General features: G+C 51.6%; 1 protein-coding gene across 1 annotated transcript; it reads left to right on the top strand.

Annotated features, from left to right (window-relative positions):
• On the top strand, positions 1-12,813 carry MFSD2B (MFSD2 lysolipid transporter B, sphingolipid). The gene is made up of 14 exons (XM_065928777.1): positions 1-126; positions 2,632-2,817; positions 4,121-4,245; positions 4,980-5,103; positions 5,441-5,519; positions 5,611-5,741; positions 7,854-7,944; positions 8,057-8,178; positions 8,612-8,695; positions 9,193-9,273; positions 9,468-9,577; positions 10,222-10,365; positions 10,753-10,923; positions 12,058-12,813. Exons 1-14 carry the CDS (start codon positions 1-3, stop codon positions 12,080-12,082), a joined length of 1,599 nt encoding a protein of 532 aa, XP_065784849.1. The 3' UTR covers positions 12,083-12,813.
• The last annotated feature ends 3,245 nt before the right edge of the window (positions 12,814-16,058 follow it).

The raw sequence follows: 16,058 nt of genomic DNA on the forward strand, positions 1-16,058 counted from the left end.
ATGCGGAATCCACTGCCCCTCTGTGCTGCGCCTTCATTCTGTCCCTGGCTTGGCTTCACCGCCTCGGTTCCCTATGCTGACTCCGCGCTTCCCCTCCGAGCCCCTCCGAGCCCCTCCGAGCAAAAGGCAATGGGCTCCAAGACAGACAGCAAGATCAAGAGGCCCTCCGGGGACTCTCATTTCCCAGGGAACTTTAAAAACTCAGGATGACATGAATTGTTAGGGAGGAAACACTGGCCAGGAAACGCTAGCATTTAATTCTCATAGCAACTCTCGGAGGTGTTATTACCCCCATTGTACACAGGATGAAGCTTAGCCACACTAAGTACCTTGTCCTGGGTTACACAGCTAGAAAGGGCAGACGGAGAATTTGCATTCAGATTTGTCAAATTTGCCTAACTGAAACATGTACTCAGTTGACTGTGAAGGGCTTATGATTTGAGTTGGTAAAGCAGTATTCCTCAAGATTCCAAGACTGTATCATATACCTAGATTTTTAAAAATTTTCATGTGCCTACTATGTACCGGAACTTGATAGATACCTTTAGGAGGAAACCAGAATCCCTTTATGGAGGGTTTGGGGAGTGGAGAGGTGGGGGTGTCACGTTGGATTCTTCCTGGTGTTAAATTTTCTGGAAGTTGAAATATTGTTCACAAAAATGTCAGAAGAGACCACATCCTGCCTTGTGTGTGGGTAGGAAGAGTGCAGAGAGTTTGATAAACCCTTATCTGGGAAGACCTTCCTTTCAAAAGAGTCCTTTTGGGGTGTCTGGCTAGATACCAAACTGGGTGAAACTACAGACCTCTCCACTCCCCCTCCTGTCCCCAGGTAAAAGATGAAAAAGAAAGATTCCCAGCATCTTTGGGAGAAATAGCACATTACACAGAATCTTCATGTCATTTATTCTTTCAACAAATATATATTGAGCATCTACATGCCCAGCACTCTTCTAGGTACTGGGGACATGGTGGTAAATAAAAGTTATGTAGTTCATGCTTTCAAAGAGTTTATGTGCTGGTGGGGAGAGGCAGGAAATAAATACAAATATATCCTGTAGTGAGTACAATTGAGAGAAATTTGGGTGGTCAGGGAAGACCCCTCTAAAGAGATGACATTTCGGCTTCAGCCTGAATGGCAAGAACTCAGCTTTTGCAAAGACCTGAAGGAAGAGCTGTCCAGACAGAAGGGACAGGAAGTGCAAAGGCCCTGAGGCAGTAACAGACAAGGTCATTTTGAGCAACATGATGGAGGGTGCCATGGTTAAGGAGAGCTATCTGAAGTAAGGTGGGAAAAGTAGTGGCAGCTGATTTGAGTGGGCTGCTGTAGGCTATATGGGAAGGACTTGGAGTTTTATTCAAACTGTAATGGCAAGTTGTTGGGGGGTTTTAACCAGAGAAGAGACACAATCTGATTTATCTTGTGAAAAGATCACTTTGACTACTGGACAGAAAGTGGATAGTAGGGAATGGGAGTAGAAGTTGAAAAGACACTTAGACTCTCACTAATACATTAGACAGAGAAATTGGCAAGGAGGACTCAAGGATGACACTTAGGTTTGTGGCCTGAGCTGTTGAGTGAACATTGGGGCCATTTGATGCAATGAGGACAGTAGGGTTAGGAGATTAAAACAATGGATGGAAATCAGGAGCTGTGTTTTGACCACACTAAGCTGGAATGCCTGTTTGGCAACCGTGTAGGGCTGTGAATAGACAGTCTAATTATGAGTCTGGAGTTCCCTGAATGCTTAGGGAGATATATAGATATAGATATATAACCCCAAATATATGTGTGTGGGTATACATGTAACCTTTATTTCATTTTTGCTCTGATGTTTGTTGTTTGCTGACTTCTGTGGTGTAAATACTCTCCCCGTGGCTGATTTCAGGCTGCCAGTGGTTCAACAACTGGCTTGCAAAAGTCCTGAACATTTAACAATCAGCTCCCAGAGCCATGGCCTCACTTGCTCATCAAAACATCCCTCGAAGTTGGCAGGAATATTCCAATTGACAGATGAGGCTTAGAGAGATAAAGTGATTTATTCAAAGGCACACACAGGAAGCTGGTGGCAAAGTTAGGGGCCTCCTGACCCCCCTAGTTCACTCTAGCTTGCTGAGTAAGAAAACAGACTGCAGCAAAAAGCACTGGGGTGGGGGGGGGAATATAAGGAAAAACTTCCCGCTGGAAATGCTTAGAAGTCACAGTTTAGGGTTTTGTTTTGCTTTGTTTCTTTTTTCCCCCTTTTGCTGTCTCATTTCTTTTTTGTGTGTTTGTTGTTGACTGCACTGGGTCTTCATTGCTGTGCTCGGGCTTTCTCCGGTTGCATCGAGCGGGGGCTACTCTTTGTTGCTGTGCCTGGGCTTCTCACTGCGGTGGCTTCTCTTGTTGAAAAGCACAGGCTCTAGAGCGCAGGCTCAGTAGTTGGGGCTCACAGGCTTCATTGCCCTAAGGCAGGTGAAATCTGCCTGGACCAGGGATCAAACCCCTTTTTCCCTGCATTGGCAGGCGGATTCTCAATCACTGGACCACCAGAGAAGTCCTGTCTCACTTCTTTTAAGATAATTTGAGAGCAATTAGGACTGAGAGGTTGCTGGAACAGCCCTCAAGACAGGGCTGCAGGGTACTTTTGAAAGTCAGGGGGCTGGAGGGAGTGGTTGGTACCTGTGGGGGCTGAGCTCCTGTGTCTCCCCCAGGACAGCGGAACTGGTCACCTCTCATTCTATAGGAAGTTGTGCTATGGCATTGGAGGGGTTCCCAACCAGGTGGCCTCCAGCGCCATAGCCTTTTACCTGCAACTTTTCCTGCTCGATGTGGCACAGGTGAGTGTGGGCAGCAGCCTTGGGGCCCCCTACTCCCATGTCTGATTTCTGGTCCATTCAACCTGCCTTTACTTCCACCGCCACCATCCTTGGTAAATGGCACTTCTGACCCAAGGCTGAGAAAAACCAAATGCTGTTGAGGGCAACCTCTTGAAAGATGTTTATTTGCAGGTTGTTTGTAGTAGAAAAATGGGAAACAACATGAATGCCCCCAAATATAGATGTAGTTCAATAGTAAGTTGGAGTATGTCCACATAATGGAGTAGTGTGTAGTCACTCAAAAAAATGAGCTAGAGCTATACCAGTTGACTCCCAAGAATTTCCATGATGCACTGTCAAGTGAGGAAAATTAGTTTTAGAGAAGGGTATACATACAAAAAGATCCCATTTGAACAAAACAAAAACATGCCCTATATATATGAGTGCATAGGTATAAGGAGATGGTTGAATAGCATCACTGACTCAATGGACATGAGTTTGAGCAAATTCTGGGAGATAGTGAAGGACAGGGAAGCCTGGCATGCTGCAGTCCATGGGGCCACAGAGTCAGACACCAGTTAGCAACTGTACAGCAACGTGATTAAAGGATGAGCATGGAGAAAGTATATTCCAAGAGGACATTTGTCCAGAGGTATGTTAATATTGACTATAGGAGGGACTGGTGGAGGATAGAGCATAAACAAAAACTTTTAGTAAAGTATCTATTATTTATTTATTTTCCATGATTTTTTAAATGACACCAATCTCTCATTTGTATAAAATTATAAATCACAAATGCACATAAGGAAAGGAAGGAAAGAATGATCAAAATGCTCCTGGCAGTTGTCTCAGGATGGTGGAATTTCAGATGAGCTTTGCGTGATATTTTTCTGAACTGTTTGAATGTGTGTATAATGAATGTTATCATTATGTAATCAGAAAAATCAATAAACCATTTTCACTGTAAAACACAAGCTCTGCCTCTGACTGTCAGCTTCAGTGCACCCTTCCCGCACTGAGCCACCTCAGGGGAGCGTCTCTCAAGTCTTCTCCTAAAGTGACTGGGTATAAATATTAACCGGAATGTGCTAGTGTGCACTGGCTCCCCCCTTGGTGTCCCCCCATCCCTTCTCCACTGGTGCACAGATGTCCTCAGAGCTGTCTGGACTCCTGTCCTGGGGGAGGGACTGAATAGACCTTTACAGCGTGGCCATGGCCCCAGCCAGCTTCCAGGAGAAAGGTCTTTCTCCTGATTGGTGGGCAGGTCCAGACACGCTCGCTGACTGTGCAGGAACTTGGCTGTCCCCTCCTCTATCCCTTACAGATCCCTGCTGCCCAGGTGTCACTGGTCCTGTTTGGAGGGAAGGTGTCTGGGGCAGCTGCAGACCCTTTGGCTGGGTTTCTCATCAACAGAAGCAGGAGGACAGGGTCTGGACGACTCATGCCCTGGTGAGCAGCCCCATGGTCCTTAGGGTCCTGGCACCCACCCCTGCTTGAGATCTCTGCATTTCTCACAGCTGCTTCTTAGTGGAAAATCCTATGGGTGGTTAGAGGTCAGATCTGGACAGTGGTGACAGGAATGGAATGGGTCTGAGTGAGTCATGCAGGTGTTCAGGGACCTCTCCCTCACTGGGCGGCACAGAGCTGGACAAGAGCCGCAGGCCTGGCCCTGGGGGGCTCGGAGTGCAGCCAGGCGGGGCTGGATGGCTTGGAAGGTGTCACAGAGGAGATGCAACTTTCTTGGGTATGGGGAATGGCACCACCCAACCTAGGTGACACCAATGGTAGAGAACTTACCTGACAATGCAGGAGATGTAAGAGATAGGGGTCCAATCCCTGGGTTGGGAAGATCCCCTGGAGGAGGGCATGGAGACCCACTCCAGTGTTCTTGCCTGGAGAATCCCATGGACAGAGGAGCCTGGTGGGCTACAATCCATAGGGTGGCAAAGAGATGGACATGACTGAAGTGACTTAGCACGCACCCATGCAGCCCCTAAGGGCCCCAGCCCCCACTCCCAAGGACCTTCTCATCCCCTCAGCCACCTCTCCCCCTCCGTGGCTCCCACCCTGAGCCCCAGACCAGGACTCCACCAGGGCCGAGGGCCGGGCGAGCTTGCTCCAGGCCCCTGGGGACCCCCTCGTCCTGGTGCTGCAGGGCGCCCCACCTGGCTGTGCCTCCGCAGGGTGCTGGGCTGCACACCCTTCATTGCCTTGGCCTACTTCTTCCTGTGGTTCTTGCCCCCCTTCTCCACCTTGCGCGGCCTCTGGTACACAACCCTCTACTGCCTGTTCCAAGCCCTGGCCACGGTAAGCAAGTGGGCCCCTTCCTGGGTCTGGACTCCTGGAACCCCATGCCGGCAGGAGGCCTCCCTGAAGTGTGTGTGTGTGTGTGTGTGTGTGTGTGTGTGTGTGTGTGTGTGCTGGGGGGTGCCCGCTGCCCACCTGCTCACCAGGTGGTGACTGCCTGTTAACTTTTCTTGTGGGCTCTAGGCCAGATGCCCCTCCTGCTCCTTAGCCCCTAACTCCAGGTCGAGGGGATCTATAGGGACCTGCCAGCCTGGCACGGGTCTGGCCTGGGGAAGCTGCTGACCTGGGTTGGCCACCTGGCAGTGGGCACCATCCTAAGCTCTGCCGGGTCCCGCAGTTCTTCCAGGTGCCCTACACGGCGCTGACCATGCTGCTGACCCCAAACCCCAAGGAGCGGGACTCGGCCACTGCGTATCGTGAGTGCAGCCGGGCGTGCGGTCGGGTGGGAGGGGGTAGCTCTGGCCCAGCCCCATGAGCTCAGCCACCTTGTTGCGTGCTGTGCCCCAGGGATGACCTTGGAGATGGTGGGGACGCTGATGGGAGCCACCGTCCACGGACTCATCGTGTCTGGTGCACACGGGTCCCACAGGTGCAAGGAGGACATGCTCCCCGGGGAGGTGGCTGTCTCCCCCAACGCGGTGAGTGTCCAGGCTGCCCGGAGCCATTGCGCCCCGGCTTCCAGGTCACCTCTGTCTTCGAGGAACGTTTCTCCCCCCGGTGTCTTCATGGTTGTTTGGGGGCTCAGCTCTGCCCACCAGGCTCTTTCATTCCTTCCCGGCTCCTCGCGCTGAGCCCATGTCCCCCATCCTTCCTGCTAAATTTGCTTCTCCTGCTGGGTGCCTTCTAAACATGGAGTCAAACAACAGGCCAGCAGGTCATCTGGAGGGGAGGAGGTGGACCCCAGAGTAGTGACGGGGTAGGGAGTGGCCACCGGCAGGGTCAGGAGAGAGAGACAGCCAGAGGGTTTAGTGTCGTTGCAGAGCTCTGGGCAAAACCCATCCTGTGAGCAGTGCCGCCCAGCCCTGAACAAGTGTCCCCCCACCCCCACCCACAGTGTGAAAGGAGAGGGGAAACCTGGGGGCGGTACCCCATCCTCTCGCCTCAAAGCCATTCCCTTTTCAGCAATTAGGAGATGTTCATCTATTTATCTGTCAAGTGCATCTTCTATTCCCCCTCTTCTCCTTAAGCAAATGACATCACTGACCTCCACCAACATTTGAGAATTGATGTTATGAGAATAGTGCCAGCATCACGCACCCACGGTTCACTGCCTGTAAGAAAATATTACAATGAAGTCCTGTAAAAAAAATAAAAAAGTCCTGTGTAGAGATCCCCAGGCCATCTGCAGCCCGGCTACAGAATGTGCCTCCGTACAGTGTGAAATGAAGCTGTAGGGCTCCAGAGAGAGCAGGGAGTCAATCTCCCCTTCCCATGGCCCACTGCCCCAGTCAAGGGATTGCCTGGATCTGGGTGGGTGAGAAGCTATGCCCCGTTGCCCTCAAAGCCTATCATGGTGCTAAGAGCCCAGGATCAGAGGGGTTGTGGCCTACAGATTTACCCTCCCTGCATCCAAGCCCAGGGCACCCCCCCAAAAAAAATGAGAGTCAAAGTCGCTCAGTCATGTCCAGCTCTTTGCAACCCCATAGACATAGCCCACCAGACTCCTCTGTCCATGGGATTCTCCAGGCAAGAATCCTGGAGTGGAATGCCATTCCCTTCTCCAGGGGATCTTCCTGATTCAGGGCTCAAACTCAAGTCTCCTGCATTGTAGGCAGATTCTTTATTATCTGAGCCCCCAGGGAAGCCTCTACAACGCCCCTCCCCAAAGCTTCTGGGTCACTATCTAGGTGAGGATAGTGGAACAGAGGGTAGAAGTGGGGAGCAGGGTTGAGGAGCTCCCCTTGGGTGGGAAAGCAGGAGGCCAGGTGGGGCATAGGATTGCAAGAAGTAGGGAGTAGGAAGCTGAGAACTTGTCCTCCCTCATGTCCTCATGGCTCACATGAGGCTGTGAGCCAAGGTGAGACACGTCCAGGGGCCTCATGCTAGTTCCAACTCTGCTGTCCCATAGACTTCCCTTACAAAACACAAATTCATAGATAAAACCGTCCTGAATTTCTAGAGATCAGAGCATTGACTCCCAAGTGCAGTGCTTTCTGAATGTGGGACCCCTCACACTGGTGAAGCTCTGCGTCTCCTTCCTTCCTCCCCCACCAGAGGCAACCCCTATCCTGAACTGGGTGACTGTTACTCCCATGCAGGCCTTAGATGTATTTTATCCCATATGTGTCTTCCTCTGAATGCTCAGTGGCACCGTTTCTGTTTTCGATATTTTCTGTGTCAACGTACATCACACTGTAACTGTCTGTTCATGGATCTGTCTCCCCCTCACCCCAAGCCCCTTACTGTGGATGCACAGGGTCACTTATTCATCACTGTAAACTTAGGGTCTAGCACATGGAAGTCAGAAGCAATGAATGTTTGCTTAAAAAAAATGAGAGAGAGGGAGGGAGGGATTTGACTCATGGTTACATGAATGCCCACAGTAGGCACAGGGTCAGCAGAAGGACCATTCTGGTCCCTTAGATCTCCCCTTCCTGTGGGCTGATGGAGAGGTAGAGCACCCAGGATCCTTGGACTTGGACTGAGGGTCCCTCTGCTCCCACTGGGAGGCACACCTGCCAGGCCCCTGGGTATCCCCACCTCCATGGGTTGGAGACATCACCCCCACTGAAGTTCTGTCCTGTCCACAGACTCGTCTCTACTTCATTGCAGCCGCTGTGGTTGCTTTGACTTACCCAGTGTGCAGTACTTTGCTCTACCTGGGGGTGAAGGAGCAATCAGGTAGGTACAGGGCTGCAGACAGAGTGTGGAAGCAGAAGCTGGCCGCTCCTCTTGGGCATGAGTTTTGGTTTTGAACTCCGCCAATCCAAGATGTCCCTTTCCAATGTTATAGACCCCTCCACCCCAGCATCCGGCCAGGGCCTGGGCTTCCTGACTGGGCTGGGTCTCACAGTCCGGCATCGGCCCTATCTGAAGCTGGTCATCTCCTTCCTCTTCATCTCAGCAGCTGTTCAGGTATGTTTGGCCAGGCTGATCCCCACTGGCTGGGCTTTGGCCATACCGAGCTTGCATAGGTTCAGGTTAGACTCTCGTCTCCACCACACCACAGGGAAACCAGTGGCTGGCAAGGGCTTGGCAAGGCTGATGCTGGGAGGAGAGAAACCTACCTAGATCTAGTGGGACTGCGGAGGGTCAGGGCCCAGAGACCAGGAAGTGTCTGGGGTGGTAAAGTCCATCCATCTCAGCCATCTCAGCTGGGCAGACTAGGAATGGTGTTTAAACCTGTGTCGGGATAAGACTACATTGTTGGGGAAGGGATTGCATGATGGTGGCAGAAACAAGAGCTTGGAGGCCCAAAGGGAAGGCCTGACTCGGGACCTCAGCCTTGCCCTTGATTTCCACATTTCTGCCATTTCCTGTACACACCTACTTCCTGTCGACTCCTCAGGTGGAGCAGAGCTACCTGGTCCTGTTCTGTACACACGCCTCCCAGCTTCAAGACCACGTCCAGGGCATGGTGCTGACCATCCTGGTGAGGGGACATGGGGTGGTGGAGGCGAGAGGCCTGAGTCAGGGCTGTGTGGTCCTTGACATGACCTGTGTGATGGAGGTCTGATGGTCAGTATTTTGGACTCTGCGTGGGCTTTTTGCTAAGATGCTTCAATCGTGTCTGACTCTTTGTGACCCTATGGACTGTAGCCCACCAGGCTCCTCTGACCATGGGATTCTCCAGGCAAGAATACTGGAGTGGGTTGCCATTTCTTTCCCCAGGGGATCTTCCCAACCCAGGGATCAAACCCACGTCTCTTATGTCTCCTGCATTGGCAGGCAGGTTCTTTACTGCTAGTGCCACCATTTCAGCAGAGGGTGGAATTGGGGTCAGGGTCATAAAGTTCGTAAAGTTCAGCCACTGGTTCCAACCAAGGACAAGGTTAACATCGGGTGTCCCACCTAAAAACTGAGCATTTGAGAATCTGGCAGAGGCCCCGGCAGGGCGTCTTGAGCCATGGCGATTCTGTCCGTTCACAGGTCTCGGCAGTGCTGAGCACCCCGATGTGGGAGTGGGTTCTGCAGCGATTTGGGAAGAGGATGTCAGCCCTTGGGATCTGTGTGAGTGAGGCAGGAAGCCAGGCCTGGGGTGGTGTTGAGGGGGAGGGGTATTCTCACGTCCTCTGTGTCTAGCCTGGGGCCAGGCTCAGGGGGCATTAGTAAGGACTGGTGAGTGGATGAAGCCGAGAACATCTATGAGTGTGTGTGGGGCAGGGGTACAAGTGGAGGAGGCGCCAGCGTGTCTGTCTCCCTAGGCGATGGTGCCCTTTGCAATCCTGCTGGCTGCTGTGCCCATGGTTCCCGTGGCATATGTCGTGGCCTTTGTGTCTGGCCTGAGCATCGCTGTGTCCTTGCTGCTACCCTGGTAGGCTGGGTCAGGGGCACGAGGAGTAGGGGCCTCCCATCCTTCCCAGTGGGTATCCCCTCCTTCATCTCAACCTGCAGTCCTAGGCCCCTCCCCCTGAGGACAGGCTCTCCCCCTTTCAGGGGTAGAGGCTGCCAAAGTGTTGGGGAAAAAGTGAAAAGAAAGTGCAAATGTTAGTCACTCAATCGTGTCTGCCTCTTATGTGACCCCATGGACTGTAGTCCACAGGCTCCTCTGTCATGGGACTCTCCAGGCAAGAATACTGGAGCGGGTTGCCATGCCCCCATCCAGGGATCTTCCCAACCCAGGGATTGAACCCAGGTCTCCCGCATTACAGATGGATTCTTTACCATCTGAGCCACCAGGGAAGCCCAAGAATACTTGAGTGGGTAGCCTATCCCTTCTCCAGGGGATCTTCCCACCCAGGGATTAAATCCAGGTCTCCCACACTACAGGCAGATTTTTTACTGTCTGAGTCACCAGGGGAGTACAAGCACTTTTACTGCCTGACTCTTTGGACCAGTCCTGGTGCTGAGCAGCGGGGACCCAGGGGTGAATTTGACTCAGTCCTTGTCCCCAAAGAGCCCTCAGGCTGGCAGCTCCCAAGGAGATAAAAGACATAATTCTGCAGCCCCTGCCCCCAGGTCCATGCTTCCGGATGTGGTCGATGACTTCCAGCTGCAGCACCAGCATGGCCCAGGACTGGAGACCATTTTCTACTCATCCTACGTCTTCTTCACCAAGCTTTCGGGAGCAGGCGCCCTGGGCATCTCCACTCTCAGCCTGGAGTGAGTCCCAGAGTCGGGCTGTCCCAGAGGTGCAGAAGACAAGTGGCGTGGGAAGCAAAGGGCAAAGTCCCCCACCTGAGCCAGCCAGGGGCCACCCATGGGTCTGGGGAGTGTGCGGGAACCCCCACCCCAGCTTTCTCTGTGCACAGGACCAGAAGGGGTACAGGTCTCAGCAGCTATACCCCTTCTGAAACCTCTATTCCCCGCATTCTCAGCTCTCTCTGAACTCCTCCCCGGGCTGCCTGTTCCCTCACACTCCCTTCCTCCCTAGTTAGACTGATTTGGCCAGAAAACAAATCCAAGTTTCAGGATAGGGTGGGGTTGGGCACCTGGGATCCTTCCATCAGGAGGCTCTGAGCTGGAAGCTCAGGGTGGGGGCTTCTCCAGCTTCGCAGGGTACGAGTCAGGAGCCTGCAGGCAGTCGGAGCAGGTGGTGGTGACCCTCAAGGTCCTCATCGGTGCAGTGCCCACCAGCATGATCCTCATTGGTCTGTGCATCCTCATGGTCGGCCCCACTCCCAAGGTGCCAAGTCGGGCCAACTCCCGCTCCCTGGGGAGGTAGGCACCTGCGCTCACAGGTTCACACCGCAGGGCACCTGGGGAGGCACACAGATGTGCACAGTCTTCAGGTGGGCCTGATGTTCCACAAGCATGGAGTCTTTTTTTTTAATTCATTTATTTTTGGCTGCACTGGGTCTTCTCTGCCACGTGGGCTTTTTCTAGTTGTGGTGAGCAGGGGCTGCTCTCTAGTTGAGGTGCTCAGGCTTCTCATTGTGGTGGCTTCTCTTGTTGCAGAGCACGGGCTCTAGGGTGCAAAGGCTTCAGCAGTTGTGGCTCCCGGGATCTAGAGCCCAGGTTCATTAGCTGTGGTCCATTGGCTTAGTTGCTCTGTGGCAGATGGAATCTTCCCATCTTCGATCCCAGGGATCGAACCCAGGTCCCCTGTATTGGTAGGCAGATTCTTATCAACTGTACCACTGGGAAAGTGCAGTCAGTCTGTCTAAATGGGCCCCAAACTGAATTCATCTTTGTTCTCCAATCTCGGCTCTTGCTGTACCACAGTGAATGGTACCACCTTCCACCCACCCTAGTGGTTGAAACCCCAGGGTCATCTTCCACTCCTCCCTACACCATCTGCCCTGAACCGCTCTCTCACCTCATTCTTCCCACTTGGAAGCACAGACCCCATTGCCCTGGGGCTGATCTGCTCACTGCCTGGCTTTCACAGTTGACTGTGGGGACCTTGATAGCTGAGGGGGCTGTTTTCTTCATTTCTGTGTCTCAGGAGCTCAGTCCAGAGCCAGAGTCCAAGCAGCCACTGCAGTGTCAACACTTCTGGTCCAGCAGACAGTCACAAGCTGTGTCCACGTTTTTGCACATGCTCAAAAACTTACAAACAGGAGCCCATGTATAGGCAGAGGCCCACACAGGATAGGGCCAGAAAGCGGCTCCATCATGGATCCCTCAATGCTCAGTGGGGACGGCCTGGGACTCCAGCCCTTCATACTGAAATCATGCGCTGTTTTGGGGGAATGACACATGGGTGGGGCCTGGAGGAACAGGGCTGTAGCTTCGTTCTCAGAGTTGAGTAGGGGAAGAGCTGCTCAGGAGACAAGGAGCAGCCACTGACACTTCCCCGCCCCGCGCCCACCCTCATCCTCCTCTCGGAATTTTCTCTTCTCTTTCCCGCAGGAGGACCAGCTACACTCTGGCTTGAATTTGAGACCCTGTGAGCCGGCACGTCAGGAGCAGCATCTTCTGGGCTCCAGGCCCCCTTTTTCAGCCCTTTGGCACCCCTGCCTCACCGTTTAAACATGACCTGTCTTTTCCCCAAGGATGTGGAGTCTTCAGTGACTCTCCTGAAGGGAGTGGCCTGGGCTCCACCTTTCATGTCTTACTTGTTGACCTCAGGACATCTCAGAGAGGCCTGTGCCGCTGACTACCCAGCTCTGGGCAACCTGTGACCTGGAAAGCATTCCTGTAGCAACTATTCCTGGAAAAAGGAAGCCCTTGCCAGCCTGGTCTGCAGATTTCTGTGGGAGCACCAGGCCCACCAACCTGCTTGGATGACAAAGCTACCTGACAAGACAGACACACAGAATTCTTGTTTCTCCTGATGGTCCAGTGATCATCTAATGGAGACGCTGACAGACAGCATGTGAATGGGCAGAGTGGGGACAGATGGACATGCTGGGATAGCCAGGTGGAGAGATACACAGATGCAGCCAGAGAGGCCAGCAGACCCCAGAGGGAGCGGATGGGGCCAGCAGTGGAGACAGGTTGAACAGGGTGTGAGGTGTTCCTCAAGACCTTTCCCCTTGTACAGCTAAGCTGATGACACTGCTTCTAGAAGTGGTCACAGACTGATACTGAGCCACCAAAGAGCAATCATTTTTATGAACAAAAGTTATTTCTGTGGGAATACTTCTCTGAAAGTTCATCTTTTAAAATCACAGGAACCACTATTTTCTAGAGGCCACCATGTCTTTGGGGAAGAAAGATCCACTGAGGTTTATTTTTTCAGAAACAAATTAAAGGGTTTATCTTCTACTTGCTTGCTTGTGTGCTCAGTTGTGTCTGACTCTTTGCGACCCCACGGACTGCAGCATGCCAGGCTCCTCTGTCCATGGGATTTCCCAGGCAAGAACAGTGGAGTGGGTTGACATTTCCTACACCAGGGGATCTTCCCAACCCAGGGACTGAACCCACATCTCTGACTTCTGCTGCATTGGCAGGCAGATTCTTTACTGCTGAGGCACCTGGGAAGCTCTATTTGAGTATGTAAAATGTGACTCTGGCCAGCCTTCTCATCCCACCTCCTGGGAAGTCTGTCCCAAGGAGGGAAGGGGAGGGTGCCTGATGTCCCTGAAACTGGCCATGTCTCCTCAGCCATGTGTCCCAGAATATCCGCAGTTCCTTAGACCACAGGTTCCCTGTGGGAGGAGACAAGAAGTTGAGGCCAGCAGCCAGGGCAGTGGACCATGGTAGCTTGTGTGGGTTTGGGGCCTGGGGAGGAGCTGGGAGGCCTAGGTACCCACAGGGGGACCAGGAGGTGAGATCTGCCCCCCATATTCCTCCCCTGCCCCCAGTTCTACACTTCCTAAACCCACTGCCCAGGGCTAGGCCCCCTTCCACTTCCTCTTTAGCCCTCTGGCTGCCTCTTAAGTGTGAGGTGAGACTGAAGGTCTAAGACAGTCAGAGTTGACACACTCAGATAGTGCTCCTCAGAACTTAAAGCATTTGGCTTCCTCTACAAATGCTGTCTTTTCATACTGTCCATGGGGTTCTCCCGGCAAGAACACTGGAGTGGAGTCCTTCACTGACTCAATGGACGTGAATTTGAGCCAACGCCAGGAGATAGTGGAGGACAGAGGAGCCTGGCGTGCTACAGTCCATGGGGTTGCAGTCGGACGTAAGTGAGCGACCGAACGACGACACATGTGTAGCACAGGAAGGAACCTGACCTCAGAGAGAGTGCAGAGTGTGACCCGGTCTGTCTGATGCCTGAGCTTTCTGGCCCTGTAACACTGACAAGGGCATCTGATCCTTGAGGTCACAGGGCTCCAGAGAAAGAGCTGGGCTGTCTCTCTTCCTGATTCAGGAAGGGGCTGATAGGAAACTGTTCACCCCCTGCTCTCCACAGGCACATACAGCACACACATACATCACACATTGCACACACACACACACCTGCAGAACAGGTTTTTGTTTGCTTGCTTTTCTTTTGGCTGCACTGTCTTTGTTGGGTTGGCAGGCATAGTTACCCCTTGGCAACTAAGTTCTTAGTTGGGATCTTAGTTCTCTGACCATGGATCAAATGTGAGTACCCTGAATTGAAAGGTGGATTCTTAACCACTGGGCCACCAAGAAAGTCCCCAGAACAGTTTCTTAACTCGATAATCACGGGCCTTGTGGAGACAGTACCAGGTACAAGGTAGTTTCTACCATGTTATTATGCGGTGCTTTGGAAACCTGGGCAGTGCAGGTGGGATCAGAAGCTTGTGCCACATTTGATGTTACCTCTATTTCCCGGGAGTGCGGTCTCCTAGGAAACCGAGGAGAGCTGCACAGTACAAGAACGGCAGCAGTGGCCACCGCTGGGGGTCAAGTGTTGGATCTCGGAGATGGGAGGCAAGCGATCATGGGCTGACCAACGGGTAGAATTCCATTTCTTCTTCATGACAGCCCTATGAAGCAGGTATTATCTCATTTTCAGGTGAGAAAATAGACTAGTGAATTAAGCAACTAGCCTAAGAGCGGTTAGAAATGGAAGAAATGGTTTTGTACCCAGAATTGGAGGTCAAATGCCCACCTCAGTGTCCTCCAGGCAGTTAAACCATCACACGTCCTTCTCCCCACACTTGTTCTGCCTCCTGCATTTTAGGTAAATTTATGTCAGCATCTATCCAGTCACCAAAACCCCTAACTTGGTCTTTCCTTAGTCTCTTTTCTCTCCCATTTACTCCACCAACCCATTCCCCATATATACCAAGTATGTATTAAGTGAGGGAAAAGTGTTGCAACGTGTGGGCTCTACCATTATCAAATGGTAGAAGCTGGGACTTCCTTGGTTATCCAGTGGCTGGGAGTCTGCCTGCCAATGCAGGGACATGGGTTCGATCCCTGATCCAGGAGGATCCCACATGCCCTGAGGCAATTAAGCCTGTGACCTGCAACTACTGAGCCTGTGTGCCTAGAACTTCTGCCCCACAACAGGAGAAGCCACTGCAATGAGAAGCTTTCACCCGAGAACTAAAGAGTAGCCCCCGCTCAGCACAAATAGAAAACCCCTGCACACAGCAGTGAAGACCCAGTGCAAGCAAAAATAAATAAATAAAAAGAGGGAAGGTCCTGGTGGTCCAGTGGTTAGGACTTGGTGCTTTCCTTACAGTGGCCTGGGTTCAATCCCTGGTCTGCGAATTAAGATCCCCCAAGCCACATGGTGCAGTCAAAAACATAAAATATAGAAAAGAAGAAATGATAATTTACAACAATCAAGAGATGAGCACCTGGGGTAGAGTTCCTTCTATAGAGAAGGATCCAGGAGGGATACATTGGGAGCTTGAAAGGTTCCTAGTAATGTTCTGGTTCTTAAATTAGGGATAGGTGGTTCACTTTATTATCATGCCTTCCTATACTTCACATCTATTGCACCTATTAACTAATACCATACAAAATTTTTTAAATTTGGGCACAAAGTGAGATTTGTAAGTAATGTTTCTATGTAAAATATTCTCAATATAACATTAGACAATAATTTATTTAGCTCTTCTCTGTTTCCTTCTCTCCCCAAACCAACAAATACTGAATTATCTTTTATTTATTCCAATGATTATATACAGTAGAGACCAAGGAAATATGTTCATATGAGAGCTGTCATGGGATCAGATTTGTTGGAAAGAAATAATTTATATCCTGGACTGTCCACCACAAGAAATACGAAGACAACACATGTAAAAATCAACAACATTCCTCTATACCAGAAACAATCACAAAGTAAATATTAAAATATTCACACACATACACCACAGAAAAAAACATTCACAACAGGATTCTCCTGGTGGTTCAGTGGTTGGCACTCTTCACTTCCAATGCAGAGGGCCTAAGTTCAATCCTTGGTCTGGGAAATTCTGCATGCCACCCGATGCACACAGATATAAATAAACTTAAAAAACAAAAACACTCACAACAGC

Source organism: Muntiacus reevesi, chromosome 3, assembly GCF_963930625.1.
Source record: "Muntiacus reevesi chromosome 3, mMunRee1.1, whole genome shotgun sequence".
Taxonomy (NCBI): Eukaryota; Metazoa; Chordata; class Mammalia; order Artiodactyla; family Cervidae; genus Muntiacus; species Muntiacus reevesi.

Excerpts from the sequence above, each read along its gene's own strand:
- MFSD2B (XM_065928777.1), top strand. The coding sequence starts at position 1 with ATGCGGAATCCACTGCCCCTCTGTGCTGCGCCTTCATTCTGTCCCTGG. Across the intron at positions 5,104-5,440 it reads TGTTCCAAGCCCTGGCCACG|TTCTTCCAGGTGCCCTACAC; the intron begins GTAAGCAAGTGG and ends CGGGTCCCGCAG. Across the intron at positions 10,924-12,057 it reads AACTCCCGCTCCCTGGGGAG|GAGGACCAGCTACACTCTGG; the intron begins GTAGGCACCTGC and ends TCTTTCCCGCAG.